The 25,930-nt window shown below is 54.4% G+C and overlaps 3 protein-coding genes across 4 annotated transcripts in view; all 3 read left to right on the top strand.

Annotated features, from left to right (window-relative positions):
- The window catches only part of RNF121 (ring finger protein 121), a 15,665-nt gene extending 2,259 nt beyond the window's left edge, over nt 1-13,406 (top strand). The window contains exons 2-10 of the mRNA XM_017836000.1: nt 2,941-2,978; nt 5,223-5,364; nt 6,767-6,921; nt 7,389-7,496; nt 7,922-8,042; nt 9,114-9,247; nt 10,803-10,904; nt 11,227-12,621; nt 13,337-13,406. Coding sequence (XP_017691489.1) covers nt 2,941-2,978; nt 5,223-5,364; nt 6,767-6,921; nt 7,389-7,496; nt 7,922-8,042; nt 9,114-9,247; nt 10,803-10,904; nt 11,227-11,347 — 921 coding nt within the window. The 3' untranslated portion in view covers nt 11,348-12,621; nt 13,337-13,406. The remainder of the gene's footprint in view (nt 1-2,940; nt 2,979-5,222; nt 5,365-6,766; nt 6,922-7,388; nt 7,497-7,921; nt 8,043-9,113; nt 9,248-10,802; nt 10,905-11,226; nt 12,622-13,336) is intronic.
- Nucleotides 13,407-13,430: 24 nt separating this feature from the next.
- IL18BP (interleukin 18 binding protein) lies at nt 13,431-19,838 on the top strand. Of its 2 annotated transcripts, XR_001878259.1 has the most exons (6): nt 13,431-13,512; nt 14,131-14,199; nt 14,360-14,425; nt 14,710-14,839; nt 17,551-17,833; nt 19,213-19,838. XR_001878259.1 is itself a non-coding variant. In XM_017836002.1 (5 exons), the coding sequence occupies exons 1-5, from the start codon at nt 13,431-13,433 to the stop codon at nt 15,137-15,139; spliced, it is 528 nt and encodes a 175-aa protein (XP_017691491.1). In that variant the 3' UTR covers nt 15,140-15,643. The 2 variants fall into 2 exon arrangements, 1 of the variants encoding a protein (XP_017691491.1); XM_017836002.1 differs by lacking the exons at nt 17,551-17,833; nt 19,213-19,838 and adding an exon at nt 14,959-15,643.
- Nucleotides 19,839-20,381: 543 nt separating this feature from the next.
- Nucleotides 20,382-25,930, top strand: part of PAXBP1 (PAX3 and PAX7 binding protein 1) — a 22,651-nt gene continuing 17,102 nt past the window's right edge. Inside the window, exons 1-5 of the mRNA XM_017836003.1 lie at nt 20,382-20,907; nt 21,721-21,849; nt 23,442-23,618; nt 24,710-24,931; nt 25,524-25,627. Of these exons, the coding sequence (XP_017691492.1) occupies nt 20,439-20,907; nt 21,721-21,849; nt 23,442-23,618; nt 24,710-24,931; nt 25,524-25,627 (1,101 nt within the window). The 5' untranslated portion in view covers nt 20,382-20,438. The remainder of the gene's footprint in view (nt 20,908-21,720; nt 21,850-23,441; nt 23,619-24,709; nt 24,932-25,523; nt 25,628-25,930) is intronic.

Here is a 25,930-nt window from a genome sequence, read left to right as displayed (position 1 = left end):
AAAAAGCTTTTTTAAGAGCTGTAGTTGGTTGCACACTGGGTCCTGTGTTATGTGGCAGCTGGAGGAAGCTGCAGCAGCAGTGGGCTGGTGCTCAACACTTGATAGAGCTGATCTTCAGCTGCTTCACCCTCGTTGTTCTTGTCTAACCCCCCTGGTAGAGATTTACAAGCAGAGGTTCTTCAATGTTGTCGTCAGAGATAGGAAGAGACCCCAAAACCCCCCAAGAGACCCAAAAACTGGGTATTAAAATAAGACAACCCCAAACTAAAAATAGAACAAATGCTTGCTGGTGAGCCCAGGTGCTTCCTTCACCATCACTGTTCATTTTTAGCCCCAACCCAAAACTTCTGTGCTAAGAGAGTGTGCAGATCAAGGAGGGGTTAGCTGGAAGATCTGGCTTGGGGGGGCTGCTGTGCCAAGTCCTGTCTGACAGCCATCAGATGCCTCCCAACATCCCTTATGTCATGTCCTGGCCCCCCTTAATAAAGTTATTTCAGGAGCTTTGAGCTCTGGGAAATCTGGTGAAGCTCAGTCCTTGTGACTGAGGCAAAATTGTGTCTGGTGCTGTGGATCCGTGGTTGGCTTGGAAGCACAGCTTGGAGGAACCTCTGTGGAATGTCAGCAGGATTTCCACAGGGTTTGGGGCTGCTGGGGAAGATGCTGAAGCAAAGAGGCTGGGAAGTGTTTCCCAAGGCAGGACTGACTCTGTGGATGGCGTGGCTGCTGGTGTGGTACGGAGGAGTGAGCAGAGCCACTGTATAGGGATAAAAAAATTGATGTGGTTGGAAGGTGCTTGTCAAACATCTTTATTCAGCAAGGATGGGGCCAGAGCCTGGGGGGAGCAGGGATCTCTTGGGGGGAGGCAGTGGAAGCACCTGTGTGACTCCTGGAGCTTGCAGAGGGATCGACCTACACTGGAGCCAACAAGTGCTTGGGGTTTCTCAGCTTCTCCTGCGTGCAGTGACTAGTTTTTAAATCTCTTTTTTTCCTGTTTGTATCAGAACAGTTGTTCTTGCTCCAAATTGTGTCACAGCAACTGAACTGATGGATCTGGACTGGCTGTTTTAGGAGCAGAGGCACTCGGGGACGTTGGTCGATACAAACACCCTTCTCGGTGTCGGTGTCAGGTTGTCACCGCCTCCCCACGGGTTCTGACACAAGCCAGCGAGCTCCAACACGGATTTTCGTGGCTCTAGATTTTGCATCTAGGTCCTGAAGTACTCCTCAAGGGCCTCAGGAGCTGAATGTCTCGCAAGTGTCGCTCTGGGGTGAAGCTCAGCAGATGTTCCACATCAGGCATCAGATTGCTGCTGTGTGTTGTGTCTTCCCTGCCTCCTCACCCTGGGGTGTACTTAGGCACCGCAGGGGAAGCAGGGCAGCTGCGTGTGCCCTCAGCCAAGCCCGGCTGCGATGGGAGCTGCTGGCTGGGACACACCTCTGTGCTGGCAGTGGTGCCCCGGGCAGGCGAGGCTGAGGGCTGTGCCATGCCAGGGAGAGCCCTGGGGTAAAGGTTGGAGCCAAGCCCACGGCCCTGTACCCAGTGGGGCGAGGTGGAGCCTGTTCCTGTGTACACATCTCTGCTGTGTGTGCAGGACAGAGTGATATCAAAGTCCTTGCTGTGGCTTGTTTCCAATTTCCATCCCCAATGCCTGGGCAATGCTGGAGTGTTTCTGGCCCCGTGAGGATTTCTAAACCCCGTGTGTACATTCCCCGCCCCAGACGAGCTGCTCTTGGTTTAATCTGAGTTTGTCTCACCAAGAAAAGGCAACGGGACCCAGAGCAGCGGGATTCCCTCCCTAGTGCTGTGGGTCAGTGTGCTGCCCAGTCTGTGAGACCGTGTGGGGACACGATTGGGGCTGGAGGGTCCTCAGCAATTAGGTGAAGATTTTGTGAAGGTAAAGATTTTGCCCGGAGAAGCTGTGGACTCCCTGTCCCTGGAAGTGCTCAAGGCCAGGTTGGATGGGGCTTGGAGCAACCTGTTCTAGTAGAAGGTGTCCCTGCCCGTGGCAGGGGGATAGGAACGAGAGCTTTAAGGTCTTTCTGACCCAAACCCTTCTGTGATTCTATGATTCTATATAAAGCTCCAAGTGAAAGCTGAAATGCAGTGTCAGAGCTCCCCCCACTCTTCCCCTGTCCCAAAGGGAGAGTATTCACACAGAATCTCACTGGAGAAGATGGATTACGTGAGCCCATTGTCAATCATCACTAATAACAGCAGCTCCTGTCACTCTTGGGTTGCTCTTGCCTGTAACGTTTGGGAGGAACTTCCAGCCATCTCAGCAAAGCAAGGGCTAAATCTTTCCTTTTCTGTGATTTTGAAATTTTTTTTTAGCACTATTTCGTTGCTGGTGTGCAGATACTGTCCCCTGTCCTGCAGCCTGGTGGGGTTTTGGACTGCATTTGCATTGGCTACACTGGGATGACCATTCCGTGCCCCGAGATGCCGGGCAGGGTTGTGAACATGGGATTTAAACCAATTCTCTGGTAGTGGTGGTGTGGGATAGTGGGCAGAGCCTCAGCTCCAGTAAAATAGGGAAGTGGAGGTGGCAGAGGAGCAGGGGGGCTCACTGCTTTCCCTGTGCAGCCTGGGAGGGTGAAGGACAACTCTGGGCTGTGCTGTCACCATGGGCACATCCAGGTTTGTTATTTAAAGTATCCGAATCCAGAGATCCCTTCTTCAAGTTCTCAGAGAGCAATCCTGGAGGTCTCACAGGATGGCTGTCTGCACGGCTCAGGGTCTCACCAGGAGATAAAGGAGCTGGGTGCTGTGTTTCTTGTGGTGAACAGGCAGCACAGGCACACAGAGTCCTGCTCCTGTGGGCACAAGCCGGCACCGCGCTGCTCAGGAAGGGGAAGGGAACGAGTTACCCATTCTGTGGTGCTGCTGCTGCTCCCAGACTCCAGTGGCTGATTTCATGGGTGTTTTTCTTGTCTCCCTAGGTTGACCTCTCGCACTTGTCCCCAGAGGAGAGATGGAGGTGAGTGTGCTGGGAGGTGAATCAGTGCAGACAGCTCGAGCGAGCTCCTGCTCCGGGCCGGAGCGACTGGCAGCACAGGCTGTGTTCACAGTGGGAGAGGACAGGGTCAGCAGTTTTTGCTGAGGGGAAGTATGAACTGTCTTGAAAGGCATGTTTTTTTTCTTTTAAACTACTTGCTAAATATTAAAATCACAGAATAGTTTAGGTTGGAAAAGCCTTCTGAGACCATCAAGTCCAAGCATTCCCCCAGCACTGCCAAGGCCACCACTCGCCTGTGTCCCCAGGCACCACATCCACACCTCTGTTAAATCCCTCCAGGGATGGGGACTCCCCCACTGCCTTGGGCAGCTGTGCCAGGGCTGGACAATCCTTTCTGTGAAGAAATTTTCCCAATACCCAACCTAAACATCCTGTGGCACTATCTGAGGTTGTTTTCTCTTGTTCTGTCACTTGTTACCTGGAAAAAGAAACCACCCCCCACCTCAATCAACCCTCCTGTCAGGGAGTTGCAGAGCCAGAAGGTCCCCCCTGAGCCTCCTTTTCTCCAGGTTGAGCCCCCCCAGCTCCCTCAGCCGCTCCTCATCAATCTTGTGCTCCAGACCCTTCCCCAGCTCTGTTGTCCTTCTCTGGACACACTCTAGCCCCTCAGTGTCTGCCTTGTAGTAAGGGGCCTCAAAAGTCCTCCTTTTCCTTAAGCTAAACCAATTTCAGCCAGATGTTTATTGAAAATCACAGTGAGACTGGTCTCTCGGTATTGCACCAGTACAGGCTGGGGGTCGACCTGCTGGAAGGTGGAAGGATGCTCTGTGGAGAAGGACGTGGGGGTCCTGGTGGACAACAAGCTCCCTCTAAGCCAGCAGTGTGCCATGGGGGCCAAGAAGGCCAGTGGTGTCCAGGGGGGCACTGGGAAGAGCATTGCCAGCAGGTTGAGGGAGGGGATCCTGCCCCTCTGCTCAGCCCTGATGAGGCACATCTGCAGTGCTGTGTCCAGCTCTGGGCTCCTCAGGACAGGAGGGACATGGAGCTCCTGGGGCAGGTCCAGCAGAGGCTGCAGAGATGCTGAAGGGATGGAGCATCTCTGGGAGAAGGAAAGGCTGAGGGAGCTGGGGCTGTTCAGCCTCCAGAGGAGACACTGAGAGGGGCCCTCCCCAGTGTGTGTCAGTGTCTGCAGGGAGGGGGCAGAGGATGGAGCAGGCTCTGCTCGGGGGTCCCAGCAATGGGACAAGAGGAACAGGCAGGAACTGATGCCCAGGAAGTTCCACCTGAACATGAAGAACTTCCCTGTGCAGGTGATCATGCACTGGGATGGATTGCCCAGAGAGGGGGTGGAGTCTCCCTCACTGGAGATATTCCAGAACTGTCTGGACACAATCCTGTGCCATGTGCTCTGGGATGACCCTGCTTGAGGAGGGATGTTGGACCAGATGACCCACTGTAGTCCCTTCCAACCTGACCCATTCCCTGATTCTGTGTTAATTTTTAGAGGATGACTTAAAATCAGAGAATTTGGCATATTTATTGCGTTTGGATTTTTTTTCTTCTAATTTAAACCATATTATCACCTGGAGGCCAAGACATAAGGATGTCACAGCTCTTAATTCCACCTTGCTTTTTGGTCAAACAGCACAAGCTGCAAAGAAACCCCAGGTATCTGGCGAGCATCAGTCTGGAAATCACTTGTTCCAGCATGCTCATGGTGGAGAGAAGCGATTTGCTGGTACTTGGGGGGTTTGTTAGGTGTCAATTGTCCCCCACCCTTGACTCTTGCAGCCTTTCCCTTGCTGGGCAAGAGGGAGAATGGTGTTAGTGGCTCTGAACCTGGGCTGAGAGTTTGGTAATGAGAATTGACACACACTCAGGGGGTCAGACATTGCAGTGTGCTCTAGGAGGACCGTGCTTCATCAGGGAGGTTGGAACAGATGACCCCACCAGTGGTCCCTTCTAGCCTTGCCCATTCTGGGATTGTGAGTTACGTGGACCGTACACTCCATGTTCGTTAGTTCAGGTAGGTCAGTGGGAGTTCTCCACCTCATTCACACCTGGATGGGCTGGGTGTTCTTGACTTTCACGGCGTAGAAATGAGCTGGTCCCAGAGCGACCTTTCGTCCTTCCTCCTGTGGATTGTTCACAGCCCCTGACTCCACGATTCTTCTTTGGGCTGTTTTTCTGTCTGGTCTTCCCGGCTCTCCCGAGGTGTCTGTCCCCCACCGTGCAGTCTCAGCCGCCTTTTCCTGGTTGTTGCAGGGTGGAGCACGCACGGATGCACGCCAAGCACCGCGGGCACGAGGCCATGCACGCCGAGATGGTCCTCATCCTCATCGCCACGCTGGTGGTGGCACAGCTCCTCTTGGTTCAGTGGAAGCAGCGGCACCCTCGCTCCTACAACGTAAGTGACCCCCCCGCAGCTGTTCCGCCCGAGGCTGGATGTGAGCGTTGACTGACACCCTCCTTTTGACAATGAGAAGTGTGTTCCTGGTTTTCCTATTGTCTGGTGTTGGGATTCCCTTGTCTTCCCAGCAGCATGGGGGGATTTTAAGTAGGGGTGAGGATGGGTGGACCTGAAGGCCTCAGGTTTCGCTGGAAGCGATACCAATAACTCCGTGTGACGTGGTGCCTTGGCACCTGGGATTGACAAGCAGATCTCAGGTGTTGTCCAGAGGGAAGCTGCATTTTGTGGATGCTTCCTCGGAAGCAATGGGAGCTCCTTGCTGCCAGGACCCTGGGTTTGATGGTTCCTGCAGCACTCTGCCGAGCAGACCTGCCACTTGCCAATGCCACCAGCTGGGTGGCTGGGTCTGTTATTTAACTAAACCAACTTCACTCTGACTTCCTTGTCATAACAGTAATGATAATATTGTCATAATTAATGTTTCCTGGGAGTACCTGTATTCCTCTGTGAACTTTGAACCGAACCTGCTTGCCCGTTTCCCTCCATTGGCACCATGAGAGCTCAGCTGCACAGCTGTAGATCCATTTGGGAATAGGCTGGAGCGCAGAGACAAGCCAAAACCTTCTCACCTTGTGTAATACCTGTCTGTGGCTGCAGCGTCAGGACCCTGGGAAGGCAAAGGTTTATGAAGCTGCCTTACAACAACTGGTTGGTGGACCATCTCCTGTACCTTACTCTGGAGATGGTTCCTCTGCATTCTCCCTCCAGCTCTATCCTTTGCTACCAGAAATCACCTGACTGCTGCCTCTGACTCCCTCACAAAATCACAGAACCATTTGGGTTGAAAAAGCCCTCCAAGATCATGGAGTCCAACGAGCACTGCTAACCCCACTACTAACCCTTGTTCCCAGGTGCCACATCCACATGTCTTTTAAATCCCTCCAGAGATGGTGACTCCACCGCTGCCCTGGGCAGCCTGTGCCAGGGTTTGATCACCCTTTGAGGGAAGGAGTTTTCCCAATATCCAACCTAAACCTTCCCTGACACAACTTGAGGTCATTTCCTCTTGTCCTGTCCCTTGTTCCCTGAGAGCAGAGCCTGACCCCACCTGGCTCCCCCCTCCTGTCGGGGAGTTGCAGAGAGCAAGAAGGTCCCCTCTGAGCCTCCTTCTATCCAGGCTGAGCCCCCCCAGCTCCCTCAGTTGCACCCCATCAGACTCATGCTCTCAGCCGAGCTCTGAGCTGTTTTCTGGGTGCCACAGACCAAATCTTTGCAGTTTCCTGGTGCTTTTCAGGGCCCTTTGATGCAGGCAAGAGAATGGCTGCCACGACTGTCAGGATGTTTCTGATGTCTGAGGAGCAGAGAACCAGCTCCGAGTGCCTTTCCTCTGTTCCTGCAGATGGTGACCCTCTTCCAGATGTGGGTAGTGCCTCTGTATTTCACGATCAAGCTGTACTGGTGGCGGTTCCTGGTGATCTGGGTGCTCTTCTCAGCAGTCACAGCTTTTGTCACCTTCAGGGCAACTCGAAAGCCTCTGGTACAGACAACACCCAGGTTCGTCCGTGTGTTCCTGAGGAAACTTCTCAGCCCCAGAGTAACCATTACAAGGAGTTTTTTCCAGTTTCCCTGTCACAGATGACTGTGTTATGCTTTGCATCCTGGGAGCCTGGTGTGAAGGACTTTAGTGGCTGCTGGGAGCCAGCCCGATGCACCTGGTACCCGGGTGGGTGGTGGAAAGGCAGATTCCACGTGGGCTGGTAGCCTCACCCAGGGCATTCCCGGTGTGCAGCATGCTTCCTTATGGCCTTCCGAGATCCTGAGGTTTCTAGTTTGGAAGTCAAGACTGTGAGCAGCCCATGGCAGGTTGAATTAGGAATGTAAACCTCTTGCCCATGTGTAGGGGTAGGCGATGTGTCTGCAAAAACACTGTGGGTTTGAGAAATAAAACTCTTTGGGTGATTGGCACAGTTTCATTCAGGAAAAAATGAAATTGTTAAATTCTTTGTTTTAATTCTTTACAGGCTGGTTTATAAATGGTTTCTACTAATATACAAGATCAGCTATGCAACTGGGATCGTGGGGTACATGGCTGTCATGTTTACACTCTTTGGTCTTAACTTATTATTCAGGTGAGTGAATCTTTCCCACTCCTGGGGCAATGGGGTCTAACATGCCACTGATTAATGGCACCAAAGAGACTACTGGGGTGTCCTTTTGCTCCTGAGAGGATCATGGGTGAGGTGCTGGTACCTGAACTGGTCCAGGTTGCTGGAGAACCCTTTTTCCAGCTCAGCTGTCGGCAGCTTCCTCAGCTCTGTAGTGTCCAGTCCGGGGGCAGCAGTGGGATTTTCTTTGCTATACTGATGAAGCTGTACCTGCAAGAAGCAGCCAGCCCAGAGGTGGTGGCAGAGGAGTCTAGTCCAAGCCAGCTTCATGTTTAGAGAGGCTGACCACTTCTCTGGAATATTCTCTAGAATCGTATGTTCTCTGGAATATGATAAGAGCGGCTTTGCCCTCAAAAAACCCTCTTGATGGTTGGGCTTTTCTGTTGTAGAATCAAACCAGAAGATGCCATGGACTTTGGCATCTCCCTCCTCTTCTACGGTCTTTACTACGGAGTGCTGGAGCGGGACTTTGCCGAGATGTGTGCGGATTACATGGCCTCGACCATTGGGGTGAGTTCACCAGGGGCTGTCCCCCAGGCCAGAGTCATCCCCCGTATCGGGGAGCCTGGAACATGCTGGTCCCGGCAGCAGCTCTGGCCTCCCTCCAACGGGAAAGTGCATCAAACTTCCCCCTCAAGGAAGGGTCCCTGGCTATAACGTAGCAAGGGTTGCTCTGAGAGCCTTCCTGAAGAGTGAAGCCTCTGCTGGGTCCCCTCAGCCCCAGAAGGACAAGAAGTACTTCCCCAGGAGCGTGGTGTGGCACTGGCACAGGCTGTTCAGAGACTTTTGCTGTCCCTGTGGACAGAGGGCTTGGTGGCCCAAAATCTGTAGCCCACTCATGTGGTATCAAAATAACCCAATCCACTAAAAATAAGTGACATAAGACACCAGTGAAGTAGGTCATATTTCTTCTTTTCAGCTAGGGTCTTGGACTTTGTCTTTCCTCCTCCTCTTCCTTTCTGAGCTTTCTGCTGCTGCTTCTTGAGGTTCTGCTCCAGCCTCTCACGGGCCACACTGCAACGCCTTGGCACAGCTCAGGTCTCTCTCAGATCCCCAGGGCTCTGTCAGATGCTCAGAGCAAAAATGTGCCAGGACTCTGAGGGAGGCATGTTTTTGCTGATGATACTAAACCAGGAGAGGCTGTGGCCTCTTAGGAGTGAGAGCTGGACAGACGAGAGAGCTGGGCAAGCTTCAGCCATGTGAAATTTAGCAGGGCAAGTGCCAAGATTCTCCTCCTGGGGTGGCATAATCCTGGTTATAGGTACAAATTTGAAGACAAGAGCCTGGAGAGAGTCCCGTGGAAAGGGATTAGGGAGCTGGGGTTGACAGCAAGTCCCTCAGCATGGGAAGGGGGTGCGTGGGGCTGGGATGTGATGGGCCACTGCATCACTGAGCAGCTCCCTGTCCTGTTGTAGTTGTTTCCCACAGCCGGACCTGTAACAGGGTTTTTAAGCCCCAAAGGCCGAGGCGACTCCCGGGGTGCTGCCCCCAGCCCTCCTTAGAGCTTAGCCGTGCCACCGCGGGCGTGGGACACGTGCCCCCCCGCTGTCACCGCTCTCCCTCTGCTCTGCCCTCGCTCAGTTCTACAGCGCCTCGGGAATGCCCACCAAGCACCTCTCCGACAGCGTCTGCGCCGTCTGTGGCCAGCAGATCTTTGTGGACGTCAACGAGGAGGGGATCATCGAGAACACCTACCGCCTCTCCTGCAACCACGTGTATCCTTCTCGGCAGGTGCCAGCCCCTCGCCTCGCTGGCCCCACGCTGGGGTGGGCAGCAGGCAGCTCCTGCCCCACGGCTTCTCCCACAGTGGGTGAAGAAATGCCCGTCCTGGGACTTGGGGCTGTCTGGCTGAATTTGCATGTGATCCATGGCTGTGTCCTCACTGACTCAGCATCCATGAAATCACTTGGTTGCCACCTCCATGTGCGTCACAAGTGGTTATTTCCTCTTTCTTTCCCTCCCCAGCTCCCTCTGCTCGGCCATGGAGCTGCACCTCACTTTCCACCTGCCTTTGCCAAATCCACTGTGACCTATCTGCCTGGCAGTGGCAGCTCTGATGGTCTGAGGTTGGGACGTGCCCTGCTCTGTGCCATGCTGGCCCCTCATCAGAGACCCAGTGCGGTGGGTCCTGTCTGAGTCTCCATAAGGAAAAATCAGGGGGAAACACTGCTGCCCTCCCTCTGAAAACAGCCCCCGGGTCAAGCACTGCTGGTCACTGCCTGCTCTGATCACAACCTGGCAGCTTCCTCCTTTCCCAGAACTCCTCCAGGGTTTCCAGAACCCTGGAGTCACTCAGCCCATCCCATCAGCTGATTGATGTGAAGTGGGTTTTGAAACTGGAAGTCCTGGTTGTTGCTCAGCCCCAGCTGAGATGGGTCAGGGTTTTTTCTCTGTGGTGACTCAGCCTGGAAGTGGAATGTCCTCTGGCACCGCATGCATTACTGCCTGCAAGGTGGTTTCCAAACTGGGCCTAGACAAAGGTCATGCTGGCAAAACTCATGACCTAAATTTAACTGTTAGGAACTGTTTGTGAGATTTATGGCTGACTCGTGCAGAGTCTGGGACTATGGCAGCACGGGGTTGTGTGGTTGTCAGAGGAGCTGGTCTATGCTCCTGGTGGTCCTCTGGGGTAAGGGCTGGCTGGGCACCCCTGGACCTATGGCTCCAGGGCTGACAAGGGAGTGACTCCCGTTGCTGACTCACTGGCATTCCCCCTTGGTTTGAGCAGCAGAGAGATTCTGGGGGAAGTTTGTTTACTCAGTGACACCCTTGTGCGTGGCAAGTCGGTTGCAGCCACCTCGTGTTTCCCTCTAACTTCCCCAGGCAGTGCTCAGTTGTGCACTTCCTTGTGACAGAGCATAGCAGTAAGTCAGATCCTGGTAGAAATTCCATAAATATGTTGTCAATCCCCAAGAAGCCTTTGAAGAAGGCTTCCAAAATGCACACCATTCACAGAGCTCTCCCAGACTGTCTGAACCTTCCCAGTGTTGGGCACCATCAGTGAAGGGTTTCAGTCTCCCCGGTGCCCATGCATTGGTCAGGCCATCATTCTGCCTCCCTGGTCCCATCCTGCTGCCCCGTGAGCCCCTTCTGCTGTCCCTGGAAGCTGCTGCACCTTCTATGAAAGGTCTGTGGTTGTGCAATGCACCATCCTCATGCAGTGGGATGTTTCCTTGGCCTGGGGGGATTTTCTTAGGCTTGGTGGTTCCCTCCACGCTCAGTCATGTGTGCCTCTCTTCCTCTAGTTCCCCTTAACCTGCCACTCCCCAGGTTTCATGAGTTCTGCATCCGTGGCTGGTGCATTGTTGGGAAGAAGCAGACGTGTCCATACTGCAAAGAGAAGGTGGATCTCAAGAGGATGTTCAGTAATCCGTATCCTTTCTTCTGCTGGGAGCCAGCACTGTGGGAAGGAGAGCAGTGGGTAGAGCACATAAGGGGTGAGGGGCTCATCTTACCCTGGGTAAGCCACTGCAGCCCATGACAGTGGCAGAGACCCTGCAAAACCCAAGGCAAGCCTGGCCACAGCTTTCCCTCTGCGGGGACCCCTGTCTGTCCTTCCCTGGGTGCCGGTGTCCGTCCCTCCCTGGGCACCTGTGTTCTCTGTCCCTGCTTTGGGGCACCTTTGGGTGGCTCCTGGGTGGGCCGTGCTCCTCTCACCCATCTCCCCATGGCTCTTTAACTCCTTCCTGCCCAGCTGGGAGAGGCCTCACGTAATGTATGGGCAGCTGCTGGACTGGCTGCGCTACCTGGTGGCCTGGCAGCCGGTGATCATCGGACTGGTCCAGGGAATCAACTACATCCTGGGGCTGGAGTAAGCGCAGGCGGTGGGGAGCCGCAGAGCCACGAGAGGACGCGTGCCCAGGGCCGGGGACAGTTGCCACCGGGGATGCTGGCTTTGCTCCATCGCCTCTCAGGACCTCGGCCACCCCTGAGGACAGCAGCATTGGGGCCCCTCCTGCCAGAGCTGAGGGAGGATTTTTTTAAAAAGCAATTATTTTAATGAGCGTATTTAAAACTTTCTATTGCAGCTGAAAAGAGACACTCGTCCCCTTTCCCTGCCCCTCTCGGGTCCTTCGCAGCACCCTGCTGGGCTGAGCTTTGGGCTGGGGGCTGTTCTCCAGCTCCCTCCTGCCCCTCTGCCAGGGGAGGCCATGGGGAGAAGGGCCGAGGCTTTGCCGGCTCCGACGCTGGCACCCCGGAGCAGCCTTGCTGGCAGCGAGGATGGGATATGGGGGCTGCAGAGGAGAGGCTGGAGCCCAGTGCCCTGAAAGAGGGGACAGAGGGATGCCTGGCAACCCCAGGCTGCTGGGTCCCCTTCTGGGTGCCATGGGTGTGCCGGGAGGAACCAAGCTGCTCACTGGCACGGTGATGGTGGGCTCTGTCTCGGGGAACCCTTTTATATGCTCCCAAATTTTCTATGTTTCTCCCTGAAGGCCAGCGTTGTCCCCTGGCTGTTCGGGGTTGTCAGCCAGGGCATGGAGTGGGACCGGTGCTGTTCCTCTCTCTGCGCCCTTTTGGGTGACGGTGACGGTACATCAAGAGCAGCCCAGGAGTGGGTGCCCCTGCCCCAGGGCGTGGGGGCCTCCTCGCTGGGTGTTGCTCTTCTTGGCACTGGAATAAAAGGGATGGAGCGAAGGTTGGGCTGGTGCTGGCATTTCCTTGCCCCGGCATTGCACCATGGCATCCTCCTGACCATGCCGGTGGGAGCCGTGCCGCAGTCCTGCTGGTGTGAGGGGCCTCAGGCTCATCTTTTGGCACTGGGTGGGGGCAAAGTCCCCCGAGGGCCAGTGGTGGTATTTTGGCATGCAGATACTTGAGCCATATCGTCCGAGGAGACTGGGGTCTGGTGAGGGGCTATGAGGCAGCTCCTGGCTCCGGGGATTTGGGAAGTGGCTGCAGCAGTGGTGTGGCTGTGGGCACCACGTGGGCTGTGTGCCCCCCTCCCCAGGGAACCCCAGCGCCCTGCTGCGTCATTTGGGTTTTCTTTCGGGGGAAACCACATTGCAGTGTCGTGCCAAACACCAAAATAAGAGTCCTGGAAATGGAGACATGGCGCTGGGTTTTTCTTGTTCGTCTTCCCTGCTCCAGGGTGAGGCCATGGTTCCTCCTTCTGGCTCTCCCAGGGGGACAGATATCGTGTGGATGGCAAACAAGCACCTGTGGCACCCAGAGCTCAGCTGGTTGGTGTTGGTGGGAGCAGGGGGGTGGCAGAGGAGCACAGGGCACTGGGTGCTGCCATGAGAGTGGCCTCTGGCCTGTCACTGCCCACTGGACATCCATGGGTGCTGTGGGGAGGATGTGGCTGCTGACCTCATCCCAGCAGGAGGACAGGGACGTGTTGCACTTGGCAGGTCCCCAAGATAAACATTCCTGTTCCCGCCACCTTTCTGCCCTGCTGGGAACAGGGATAACGAAACTCGCTGGGGAATTAGGGACTTTTTACCAGGCAGTGCCAGGGCCTGCAGCTCAGGTGACTGTGCCTGCACTGGCTCCTGGCCTTGAGGGTGCTGGGGAATGGGACTGGTGGGTTGTTGAAACTGTGCCTGCTGCCAAGGGGCTGGCTCAAGGGATGAGGGGGCTCTGCTGTGGGACAGGGGAGAGGGTCCTGGTCCTGCCCTTGCTCAGGCTTCCCACAGCCAAGCACCAGCGTGAAGCCTGGGTTGGGTCCTGGGGGGTTCCTCTGTGCTAAGCTGTTGTGCTGCCCCAGGTGGGACACCCAGGGGTCAGCAGGCAGGGCTCCCCCCACGAGCTGTGCATGCTCAGTCCCCCGGGGGCTTAACCCACCTCCCTCTCCTCTTGTGCAGACCCTGCCTTGCCCCTGACCCCAGAGTGTCAGGGGGCAAACCCGCATGTCCCAGAGTCCTGTGACGCCCCTTGGCTCAGCCAGTGCCCCACGTGATGGACACGGGGCCCAACCGAGCCCCGCTCCTTCATCCCTGGGGGCCCATGGATGCTCGCCCAGGAGCGGGTGGGACACACGGTGTGCTGATCATGGGCTTGCCTGAGGGACGTTCGCCCCAGGTGTAGGGGACATGGAGCACAGGGGGCGTGGAGTGCTGGGGACAGCGGGCACGTTCTGGGAACCAGGGGACATGGGGGCACGGGCCCTCTGGACACGCAGCGGGGGCGGTGCGGGTCCCGGTGTCCTGGCATCGCGGCACGTCGGCGGGGCCGTGGCCGGGGGCGGCTCGCGGTGAGTCACGGCGCTGCCGCTCGCCCCGCCCCGGGGCCGCCCCATAAAGCGGGGCCGCCCCATAAAGCGCCGCTGCCGCGAGCGCCGCCGCCCCATGGCTGAGCCACGGCCTGCCCGTACGGAGGGGACGGGGGGACAGCCCTGGGGGCACCAGCCGCCATCTGAGGGACCCCGGGAGGGGGATGCCGGGGGGAACGGGACCATCCCAGGCTCATGGCATGCTGGGGAGGCGCTGGGTGGATCATGGTTAACTGGGGAGGTGCGAGGGGACGAGCCCGGGGGTTGCTGGGGGGAAATGCTGGAGGGACCGTGACTAGCTGGGAGGATGCTGAGGGGACGGAACCATCCCAGGCTCGTGGGGAACATCCCAGCATGTCCAGCACTGAGCTCCATCTCTGCCTGCAGGGCCCCTGGGACTCCCTGCCTGGCTCCTCCTGCTTCTGCCCTGCTGGGCCCTGGCTCTTCTCTGTGCAGGTAGGTGGGGGTTTCTGGGCGAGCCGGGGCGGCCAAGTCACCTCTGGGTGAGGAGTGCTCCCATGCCTCTATAGCACCCTGCCCTCTCACCCACCCCAGAGATGTGGAGTCTCAGAGGGTCGCTCTTGACCTCCTGCCTTACTCCACTCTGCTCCTCCAGGTGCCATGGCCCTGCAGCTCCCCACCATCACCATCCTGCGGATGCCAGCAGAGGCCCCCCGTCCAGGTGAGAGACCCCTGGGGCCATGGCAGGGATGGCCTAGGGATGGGGAAGCTGCAGTGAGCCCCCCAGTTGGGGGAGGCACAGTGGGGTCAGCTCCTGCACCAGCACCCGGCACACACACAGGCTGCATCTTCCACCCACAGCCGAGATTTTGGGTTGCTGATGAGGTGGGGGGACATTCTCCATTGTTGAGGGGTGCGGGGGGACTGTGACTGTGGCCAGCCTGAACGGGGGGGCAGTGGGGACCCTTGCAGCCCCCCTGATCCCCACATCCCCTCCGGCTGCAGGCGAGAGCGTGACGGTGTCATGCGAGGCGACAAGTGGGCTCCCAGAGCTGACGCTGCTCTACTGGCTGGGGAACAGCTCCTTTGTGGAGAGCCTGTACCCAGACGGGGCTGTGCACGAGGGGACAGTGCAGTGAGTATGGGGACGGGGGACATGGGGGGGCAGAGGCAGCGGGGTGGCCCCCGCTGGGGCAGGGACCCTGGATCTCCCAGCCCAGGGTGGGCACTGATGGGTCCCCCCTGGGTCTGCAGAGAGGAGCTGCGGGGCTCGGGGGCGGCCCTGCGCCGTGACCTGCACTTCAGCTCCTTCAACACCCAGCACCTGCTCACCAACTTCACCTGCGTGGTGCTCAGTCCTCTCGGTGTGGACACCAGGGAGGTGCGATGGCCCCAGCCAGCACCAGCCCCTGTCGAGAGTGGGGGGCTGGGCTGACACCAGGGAGCAACTTGTGAGGGGTGAGCGCCCCGCAGTGAGGGTCCCTGCTCCAACAGCCCCGTGTGACACCTCCATCTCCGTGACCTGCTGTGGGGACCACATGGCCCCACATGTGCCAGCCCGCTGAGCCCAGGGCTTCTGGTGCCTGGGCCGACCCCGGCCCTGCCTGTAGCTGGCTATGGGACCCCAGGGTTTATTAAAGTACATCGAGGCTGCCCCGTTGTCACCTGCATCCTGGGGATGGTGCTGCCCCTGAGTGCACAGGGCATCTGTGGGATGAGGAGGGAGGGAGAGGAAGTGGCCCTGGTGCCCACAAAGGGCAGGATCCATTTCTGACCCCCTCCCTGCCTGGCAAAGTGCTGGAAAACCATGGTCAGTCCCAGTTCTGCCCAGGAATGCCTGGCCCTATGGCTGTGCCCTGCCCCGGAGGAGGAGGGTACGTGGGGAAGCCCTGGGGTGCAGGGACCCCGGGGAGATAGGCCCATCCCGTTCCCCTCTGCACCTGGGGGAAGCTGGGGCTGTCCCCTAGCATGGCATTGCTGAGCCCCACCTTCTGTTCCATGGGGCAGCCCCCCTAACCATGCTGTCCTGGCAGGGCTCCTGCTCTTGGGTACTGGGGCTGGGGTCACTGGTGCCAGCCCCCTCCCTGCTACCTTGTGTGCTTGTGGGGGGCTGTGACCCCCCTGGGCTGTGGGACAGCCTGGACCCCTTGAGCAAGACTGGGCTGCAGGCATTGCACTGCAGCACAGGATGTGGGAAGGATAGAGGGGGCTGAAGAAGCCCCCAGCAGCAGCCCCCATGAGCTGCCCTCAGTCCAGGGAACTGCAGGAGACTCCTGGGGGCACCCCTGTCCCACAGCTACTCTTAGGAGCCAGGAGAAGGTGAGCAGCGGAGCAGCCACCTGGGCAGGGACCTGCCCAATACAGCCCTGCTGCACCCCCAAGCCCTGTTGATGCCAGGCCCCATCCCTGGGACAGCCCCTCGCAGACCCCACACTCAGCTGCATCCTTACACCCATCCTGATGTCTTCTTGATGGGGTCGAGGTCCTACCAGTGTTGGGGGCTGTCAGTGGCCGGGTCCTGGTCAGCAGATGCTCCGCAGAGGGCAGAGCCCCTGAGGGAAGCCCACAGATGCCGAGGTGCTGTGGACAGGGAAGCAACTGGTTACTCTGCGAGTGCCTGGGGAGGTGGGGCAGCAGGAGCAGGGCCAACTCAGGAAGGGTGGTGGGGCTTGGGAGGTGGCTGTGGAGAGAGGCAGGGCAGGCTGGGGGAAAGCACCCCCTGCTCCATCCCTGGCCAGAGCCCCTCCTTGGGACATGTCCCAGCACCAACCCAGACCCCAGTGCTGGCACCAGCTGAGACCTGCCCTGCTGTGTCACCCACCGGGAGCAACCCCCTTGGGATCCCAGCCAGAAGTGTGTCCTGAGCCTTGTGGGTGCGGGTCAGGGTGCTCCTGACCGGGGGTGTGGTGCTTGCACCAATCCCTCTCTCATGCTGCTGAGGACACAGTAGGCTGTGGCTCAGATCAGCAGCAACATCTCTCCCAGGGAACCCCTGTGTCTGCACAGCACGGCACGGAACACTTGGAGGATCAGAGACAAAGGGGGGACCATGGGGCCAACACTGGTGACGCTGGGGTGGCAGCCCACAGCTGAGCCCCCAGCCTCACTTCCAAGCCAAAGTGAACCCCCAAAACATCATCACTCATCTGGCTGAGCCACCTCTGGCTGCTCCTGTGACAGCCTTTGCCATGCTCACCTGTCACCCCACACACCGGCAGGGTTCCTGTCCCTCGGGAGCAGGGTCCATGTCCCTCAGGAGCAGGGTTCCTGTCCCTCGGGAGCAGGGTTCCTGTCCCTCAGGAGCAGGGTCCATGTCCCTTGGGAGCAGGGTCCATGTCCCTTGGGAGCAGGGTTCCTGTCCCTCAGGAGCAGGGTCCATGTCCCTTGGGAGCAGGGTTCCTGTCCCTCAGGAGCAGGGTCCACGTCCCTCGGGAGCAGGGTCCTCCCCAGACGAGAGGCCCTATCAGCCAGTGAGGAGATGGACAACAGCCAAATGTGGGGGGATACCTGTGAGTGATGAGGGGTCAGGGGGATGAGAGTTGGAGGTGCTGAGGACATGGAAGGGTCTTGCATCTTCCTGGGATGGCACACAGAGGATTTACTGTAGTGGGGGGAGTGTGAGTGGGCAAGTGGCACTGCCCCTGGTTGGGGGCGGGAATCCAGCTGGGGGGGACCCTGGTAAGAGGAAGGAGACACTGTCCTCTTGGGGAGCCCTGGGACTAGGAGAAAGCTCCGGTGTGAAGAGAGAGCCTGGCCAGGGCAGCCCTGGAGGCCAAGGAGAAAGGGAAAGCAAAACCACAAAGCTTCTGTGCTCACTTTACTGTAAATTAGTCTTGTTCCCATTAGTGGCTGCTTCTGCTTACTGTGACCTGTAGATGTGTCCATGTGGGAGGAAGAAACCCCAAGGTGTCTGTGGCCATGGATATGTCTGTGCTGCAGCAGGAGCATCTCTGAAGGGAACGTGGCCCAAGGACAAGACCCTGCTGGAGAAGGTACATCTTGAAACATCCGTGGCTGTGCAGGAAGTCATGCTGGAGCACCCTGAAGTGTGTGACCATGGATAAACCCACAGCAGAGCAGGTACACCCCTGGAAGGACTGCAGCCATGGAGAAGGCCACACTGGAGCAGGTATATGCCCCATCCCTGGAAGTGTTCAGTGTTGGATGGAGCTTGGAGCAACTTGATCTAGTGGAAGGTATCCCTGCCCATGGCCCGGGGTTGGAACAAGATGACTTAAAGGCCCCTCCCAACCCAAACCATTCTGTGATTCTATGATTTTGTGAACATTTGTGGACATTTTGTGGGCATTTTATGGACATTTCACAGGAGTGGTCCACAGACAAAGGGAATGATATCTGTGTATGATAGCAAAGGGTGGTGGTGGGTATTGGATAGTGTGGGACCTGAGCAGGATGTACATGGCATAGAATAAGAGGTGGAGAATGTGCTGCATTGGGCAGGGAGGAAGAGTTCCATTTCTTCCCTGGCTGTGTTTTGGATTTGTGCTGGACGGAGCATTGATAACTCCTGGATGTTTCAGTCAGCGCTGAGCAGCTTTGCTGCTCCTCACGCTGCCCCAGCAGCAGAATGTTGGGGGTTTTGATCGTGGGTTGGTTTGGCCGACACCAAGCGTGCTGGTAACATCCCTGTCTCTGAGGGGAATAGGATCTTTGCACAGGAGTTAGCAGGGCATGTTGGGTGAGAGTTAAACTGGATTTGAAGGGGGGAGGGGATAAAATCAGGTCACTGGAGATAATCCTGGGGGTGACACGCCAGTGTTGAGGGACTGTGTGCTAGCGAGGTCCTTCAGTCTGCCATCTCAGTAGAGTAGGGAATGGAGATCCATGCAACAGCAAGGATGAAAGTGTTACTGATGTGCTAGAAACCATGGAAGCTCCTGAGAATGGTCACTCAGGAACTGGAGCTTCTCTCCCCAGAAAGGCATTGGGATCAATAACCCCCCTGAAGTGCATCTGCCCCAATGCCCACAGCATGGGCAGCAAACAGAAGGACCTGAAAGCCACAGTGCAACAGGAAAACTGTGGCATAGTTGCCATCATGGGGACATGGTGGGATGACTGGCATAACTGGAGTGGTGCAATGGATGGTGGTGAACTCTTCAGAAGGGACAGGCAAGGACTGGGAGGTGGTGGGGTAGCCCTGTTATTTAACATATTCAGTAGTGGGAGGCCTGGCGATCTGCTAAGAGAGTGATGGGACATCTTTAAGTCTGTCTGGTTTGGCCAGGAGGAGCTGTAAGGGATGGACAGTTCTGACTGTGAGAGCACTCTACAAGGAGGTGTTTGAAGTTAAGACAAGACTCATCAGATGAGTTCAGTAAACACTTTCTTAAAGACCAAAGTAAATGTGAAACAACTGTTTTAGAAAGCCTTGTTAGAATTTTTTTTTAATATATTGTAAGCTGAGAATTGAAATCTGCAGGTAAATTTTGTTTTAAGGTTGTGCCTCACACAGAAAAAGACATAACCATGTACTTTCCATTGCAGAAGAACCTGAGGCTCCCACGGAATCGCTCTGGTTAGACGGCAGCTCGGGAGATCTTCAGTCCAGCCCCCTGCTGCAAGCAGGACCACCTCTGGGATCAGAGGAGGCAGCTCAGCATTTTCTACAGCTGGGTCCTAAAATCTCTCAAGGATGGAGCCTGCACACCTTCATTAGGCAGTCTGCTCCACTGCCTGCCTGATATCACGGGGCAACTTTTTTCCACGTATTAACCTCATCTTCCCTTGTCCAGGCTGTGTGCCCGGTTCCCCCACACTTTTCTCACAGTCACATGTACCCCTGCCCATTTTGGTGGCTCTCCACCGGACCATTTCAGTTGATCTGTATTTTCCCAGGGAAGGGCCTGTCATCCAGCACATGCTGGATATGTGGACACCCGCAGTTTCCCCAAATTGGGGAGCTTGACTTCATCTTTTGTGATGATAGCAAACTGCTCACGTGTCCAGAAATTCAAGCACGCAGCAGTAACCGGGGTTTGTTGGGAAGAAACCATGAGATTAATAAATCCTTGGGCTTTCTAACAGAGCAAATTAAAATCTCAGTTACTTTTGCCACTGTAGTGTTCTGAATCATCATGGCTAGGCTTCGCGAATGAAAATTTGGGAGAGGCTCTATCCACATTTGTTACAAGGATGGTGGTGGCTAATAAGGCCAGTACGAGAAAGACATGTCCGATTGCAAAAGGCACAGCAGAAAGACTCCCCAGGTGGTAAGTGTTCTGAATAAGGCTGGTGTAAAAGCCCTTTTGCTCCTGTGCCCAAGCGAGCACTGCAGAGAGTTTCCCTGAAAACGGCAAAAAGTCCTGAACTGCAGAAATCCACGGCACCGATATCGCAGCGACCTTTCCAACTCCAAGATACCGAGAACCCGATTGTCCCACTTCCAATTTTACGTGGCTTTGCCCTGTGGAAGTACTGCGCGTTAGAAACTTGCAGATTTCTTTTTCAGAGCAACGCCCGCCCAGCATCGGTGTGTTCGGTACAATAAAGCGCATTTGGAGCGATGAACTCGTTCCGTGCGGTGACAGCCCCGTTCGGCCTCCCCGCGCTGCTCTCTCGCCACAAGATGGCGGCGGGGGCGGCGCTGTGGGCGCGGGCGGCGGGGGGCGCTGCGGGGCCGGGCGGGGCCGGGACGCGGCGCGGGGCGGCCGGAGCCGAGCGGGCGGGCGGTGTCGGGGCCGCGCGGGGCCGCCCGGTCGGTGGCCGGCGGGATGTTCCGCAAGGCGCGGAGGGTGAACGTGCGGAAGCGGAACGACTCGGAGGAGGAGGACGAGGAGCGCGACGAGGAGCCGCCTCAGGAGCCGCCGGCAGCGGCGGCGGCGGCGGCCGGGGCGGGGGGGGAAGGGCCCAGCGAGGCCTCCATGTCGCTGGCGGCGGGCGCCGGGCTCCTGCCGCTGCCCGCGGGCTGCGTGCCCCTCGCCCTGCCCGGCAGCCCCGCGGCCTTCGCCTGCGCTGCGAGCTACGGAGCGGCGCTCGGGCTGGGGCTGGGCTTGATGGGGGGCGACCGGGCAGGCCTGGGGGCTCTGCCGGCGCCCGCCCTCCTGCCCCCGCCGCCGCCGCCGCAGCCCCAGCAGGGCAACGGGCTGCCGGCGGCCGGCCGCCCCAAGGAGAAGAAGCGGCCGCGAGAGAACAAAGAGGTGCCGCGGGCCAGCCTGCTCAGCTTCCAGGACGAGGAAGAGGGTGAGACGAGAGGCTGCCGGCCTTTGGCTCGGCGTTCGCGGGGGTGGAAGGGGCCCGGGGCCGCTCGGCCTGCCCCCGCCGGCCGCGCGCCCTCGGCCCTCGCAGAAAGCCGGGACCCTTATTTATTTTTGAAGGCGGTCGGGTTGCCGCGTGTGATGTGGGGTCGCCTGAGAGGGGGAGGGCCCTGGGGGCGCGGTGCGGGCGGGCAGGGAGCGCCCCGTCGGTCCCGCTGCTCTTGCCCGGCCCGGCCCGGCCCGGCTCCTGCGGGGCCAGCGCGCTCCCAGCACCGCGGAGCAGCGGGTTTAATTCTGCTGTAGGGGTTTCACTTGCCTCCCCTTCTGTGTTGCTGGGGCCTGACCGTTCCCCCAGTGTTGCGTTCGCTGCACGTGGTGGCCCGCAGGCAGGGGTTTGTGGGTGGGAGTTGCTGGGCCCGCCTGTGCCAACCTGCCCCTTTCCCCCGGCACCGGCGGGGTTGGCTGAGGAACATCTGCCCCGGGGCTTTGTGCCGGGTTTGTTTTAATCTGCAGTGGCTGCTGTTCACGGGTCACGTCGGACTGCCTTTTTGCCCTGGCACCTCGTAGGGGTCTTAGAAGGAATTCTCTTGTAACTACCAGAACTTGGTTTCTGAGATTTGTGATTAGAAATCTTGACAGAAATACTGAAAACATGAAATAATGCTATAGACTTTGAAAAGCCCTGGCAGTTGTTTGTTAATGGCGTTTCTAAAGTTCTAGGTACAAAATTAAGATATTTAATAGGTAAGTATACTTGATGGTGGGTCTAATGTAATGTTTTCCAATTTCTCTTTTAAAGAAACTGAAGAAGTTTTTAAAGTGAAGAAATCAAGTTACAGCAAAAAGATTGTAAAACAATTGAAGAAAGAATACAAAGAAGATCTTGAAAAATCAAAAGTTAGAACAGAGGTCAATTCTCCAACAGATGGTAACTGCAAAACTAATAGTAACTTTTGTGGTGGGAAAGATGGAGTATTGTAATTTCTTTTTTTGTTTCCAAGAGGAATTGTTAGACTTCCAGAGGATTTCATGTTTAGAGCTGAAGTAAAGCGCACATTAAGTGTGTTACTTGAGCCTTACAGATGCTGTTCTGAAGGTGGTGGAGAGTTCTTTGAATCTCTCCTATGTGGAAATTAATATAGAAGGATGAAACTTCTCAGCTCTGTGTACGGTTGTCAGTAGACATCAGTTTTCTGAATTTCAGCGGTGGTTATGACAAATGAGTTTCTTACTGAGCTAGGAAGGAGTTATATTAGTTTAAAAATATGCCTGGTGCTTGTCTGACGGGATATGTCCTTGTAATGCATCTTTTTCAAAGAGGAAGACTTTCGGGGTGAGCAGAGTGGTGTTCTTTGTCATTAAGTGAGCTGCCTGTTTCAGGACTTGGACCTTAGAGTAGACTTGATTGATTAAGGTGACAGACTGAAAGTGTTGGAGCAGAAGCATCTTTTAACAATGTACGGTCCTCCACAGCTTGGAGTAGAGTCTGGGACTTCAATTCCAGTTGTACTGTTGTTTTTTGGGAAGCTCACTGGTAAAGTGTAGTGATTCCTTTTCCAGTTATGTTTTTGCATAGAGTATGTAATGCTGTGAGCATGAGCTGAGAGGCTTATGATGTAAAGATTGCAATGGTACAGCTGAAGCGTATGGGAGCTGAACACGGTCCCATGCAGGAAATGTCCTTTTTATATTTAATTAAATTATTTTTTAAAAATTCTTAAAGGTTTTTTGAAGGTTTTGTCTGTGTTTAGAAAACCCACAAATTCTTTCTTACTAGAATCTTTAAGTTGCCTGTGCATTGGTGTGGGGCAGAAATGGTCATTTGTGTGTGTAGTGTTCAGGGTCATCTGTGAAAACCTGGGTCTTAATTCTTGCTTGTTAAAAAATTGCATTTTGAGCATGGCTGTGTGTGCCTATTTTCTGTCTGTTTTGCTGTCCCTAATTGATGTGGTTATGGTGTAAAGACCTTGTGGCTGCTACTTGAGTCAGTAGCTTGGACTCTCTACTCAAATGCTTGAGTCTAAAACCTCAGATATGTGCAGCTGAGTTTAACTTGCACTGTTTTACACAGTATTTGTACTTTCTGCCTGTATCTATCTGTATGTTACCCACCTGATGGAAGGGGTTGTTACACCCAGCCCAAGACGAAAATGAAAGCTTCCTTTGAGATGAGTTTGTTCTTGTGGAAAGATTGGGTGTAATACAGGCAATGCTTTCTCATCACATATGTAAGAGACAAGGTTGCCTGTATGTTCTCGAGTTCCCTTACTTTCTTAATACCTGACAACATGGAGAATGTTTAGTGGCTGTTGGTGTGCCTGCCTTGTCAGATTTTATTTTGAGAGGATGTCAGTGACTTAACCACAGTTAAGAAAGCATATTTTACTAGATCGCAAGCGATAAAATTACCATTCAAAATTTTAATTTGATTTTTCCTTTTGGTTTTTATATCTTAAAAAAAAAATACTTCCGAGTGATCTTTATAAAAGGAGTAAAACATGGACTTTGTTGTCTTATCAGTCGAAGCACCACTAGAAAAGACAGGACAGAATAAGGATCTAGGCCAAGAAGATGGGACTGCAAACAGTGAGCATGGTGAAGAAGAAATGGAAGTTGAAAGTGAGAAGGAAGATGAAAAACCGAAAGCCGGTGGGGCGTTTTCGAATGCCCTGTCCTCCCTGAATGTTCTCCGCCCAGGTTGGTCTTTGTAATTTGTCTTATACGTTAGCAAATGCTTTAGCCAATGTTTACAGCGGACTAATGTGCATGAGAGGTTAGGAAACAGTTTCCAACAATATATCTGGCATCTGAGAATTCAAGAAACTGCTGTTTTCTAAAGGGGTTCAGTTTCACCAACCTTTCAAGAGAAAACGTTTTGCTACAGAGTGCTTCATCTGATGTCAAAAGCAGGAATTTGTCTCCCAAATAGATGACAAGCTGTAAGAAAATCTAGATTTGTGATAGATGACTTCACATGAGATTTAACTGCTGTTGGTTAAAATCTGTTCTTTAATTCAGGTGTTTCAGTTACGGGTCTGCAAGGGATCGGAAATATTTCCCTAACCTGTTTTGTATAATGAGGTTCTAGTCAGACCCTGAGGCCAAAGAAATCAGTCTGAGAAAGTATTTTTGAAACTAGTTTGCTAATTGTGGTAGTCTGCTCACCAAATATAAGGTGGATGTCCTGGGAACTGTTCTTTATGTGACTTACATAAGTTGCATTACTTTTGTGCTGTAGATTTTAGAGTTTTTCATTAGGTCCACTTTTCTTGTTTCTCTTCAATTGTACAGTCTGCTCATGTTAACTTTGTCTGGTTTGGTGTCTTCTTAGTCTCTGAGCTGTCATCATCTGTTGAAATGGTTGATGCTTTTTGTTCCCCCAAAATAAGAAGAGCTGGGAGCAATATCAGGCCAGGAGGTGACACAGTCACGCACCTCAATTTCTTCCTCCCTTTGCAATAGTCAGCTCCTGCAAAGGGCTTCCTCTTCTGTAGGAGTGTTTCCTATAGGAACATCAGGCTTCTGCTCTTATGACGTGTGAGCTGCCGGAAGCAGAGCCACACTTTTTGTGAAGATCCCACCTTTGAGGGTTTCTGGTCAGAAAGTTTACATGTTTAGCTTCTAAGTTGCTTGCAGGTGTTTCTGTGAGTATGGATTCGTTTCCTCCCGTGTTCGTTTTTTTCCTGTGTGCAAAGATGATTTGGTAGGGCGGCAGAGATGAGTGATAAGAAATCATAATACCCGTTTTGTTGCAGCGGTTGTTTAATGGTGCACACATCTGTCTCTAGGAGAAATTCCAGATGCTGCTTTTATTCATGCCGCTAGGAAAAAGCGTCAGATGGCTCGTGAGCTCGGAGACTTTACCCCCGTTGAGAGCGAACCGGGGAAAGGCCGCCTCGTTCGAGAAGACGAAAATGATGCCAGTGACGATGAAGATGATGACGAGAAGAGGAGGATAGTTTTTACAGTGAAGGAAAAATCCCAAAGGCAAAAGATTGCCGAGGAAATAGGTAAAGCCTTTTTAGAAGGACAGCTGATAAACGTTCACGCTGTTTTCACTGAGAATTCTCCCATTAAGCATTTTTAAAGAACGTGTTTTTCAGACAATCTGGAGTTCTATTCCTGTGCTGAGAAAAAGTACTACCTAATGGAATCTGCTTATGAAATGTTGAGCACAAAACTATGTTCCTGTGCACACTGCTGAATCTAATAGAAACTTCCACTAAGGATCAATTCTTACTTTTCCTGTGCTCTGTTTTTAGGACGTATATAGTCGTGAAAAGAAAAACATTTGATATAGAATTCTCTTTGCTGACAAGCAGTTAAAATAGCCTCTTGGAAGATGAGAATTAGTAAGATACATAGGTTTTTAACATTAGAGGGCTTTACCAGCAGTTAATTGCAGATTTACTCCTTGGATCTTTCAAGTGGAATCCCTATGCTAATAATTCACAGGTCGATGTCCTTAATTCCTCCTGAGGAGGAAAGGAAGATGCTCTGAGTTCTCACTGAGGAGTGGTCACAGGTTTTTTAAGTTATGGCCCTTACTATGAATGCATCATCTCCTCCTTTTCCTTACTTGTCTGTTTTACTTGTATGAAGGTATTGAGGGAAGTGATGATGAAGCACTGGTGGCAGGGGAGCAAGATGAAGAACTCAGTAGATGGGAGCAAGAGCAGATACGAAAAGGAATCAACATACCCCAGGCATGTATATAACTGAACTCAGGTTTGGTTTGTTTCTGCATGTATTGGCTAAATCTGTTACAAACTTTTTTTATCTGAGAAATTCATTGTGTAAATGCTGATATTCTTTAAAGAGACCTAGTATAAATATTTAGAATTATAATGGTACTGAGAATTTGTCCATCTAAGAAGGTGCTTCTGAGGGTATTAATTTCTTCCACTTTAAAGGAGAGGTTGGAAGTTCTATGCTTAAATCCACTTGATAATGACATTTTGTAAATGTATTTGCTTACATTTTTCACTTTATAAAGTGTGAGATGTGTA

The sequence above is a fragment of the Lepidothrix coronata genome, unplaced genomic scaffold, assembly GCF_001604755.1.
Source record: "Lepidothrix coronata isolate B3197 unplaced genomic scaffold, Lepidothrix_coronata-1.0 Scaffold268, whole genome shotgun sequence".
NCBI lineage: Eukaryota > Metazoa > Chordata > Aves > Passeriformes > Pipridae > Lepidothrix > Lepidothrix coronata.
This window is presented reverse-complemented; position numbering and strand designations above follow the sequence as displayed.

What these genes read in the sequence shown, in the direction of transcription:
- IL18BP (XM_017836002.1), top strand. Translation starts at nt 13,431, where the DNA reads ATGGACACGGGGCCCAACCGAGCCCCGCTCCTTCATCCCTGGGGGCCC. An exon ending in CCTGGCTCTTCTCTGTGCAG is followed by an intron (nt 14,200 to 14,359) that starts GTAGGTGGGGGT and finishes CTGCTCCTCCAG; the next exon opens with GTGCCATGGCCCTGCAGCTC. An exon ending in AGCAGAGGCCCCCCGTCCAG is followed by an intron (nt 14,426 to 14,709) that starts GTGAGAGACCCC and finishes CTCCGGCTGCAG; the next exon opens with GCGAGAGCGTGACGGTGTCA.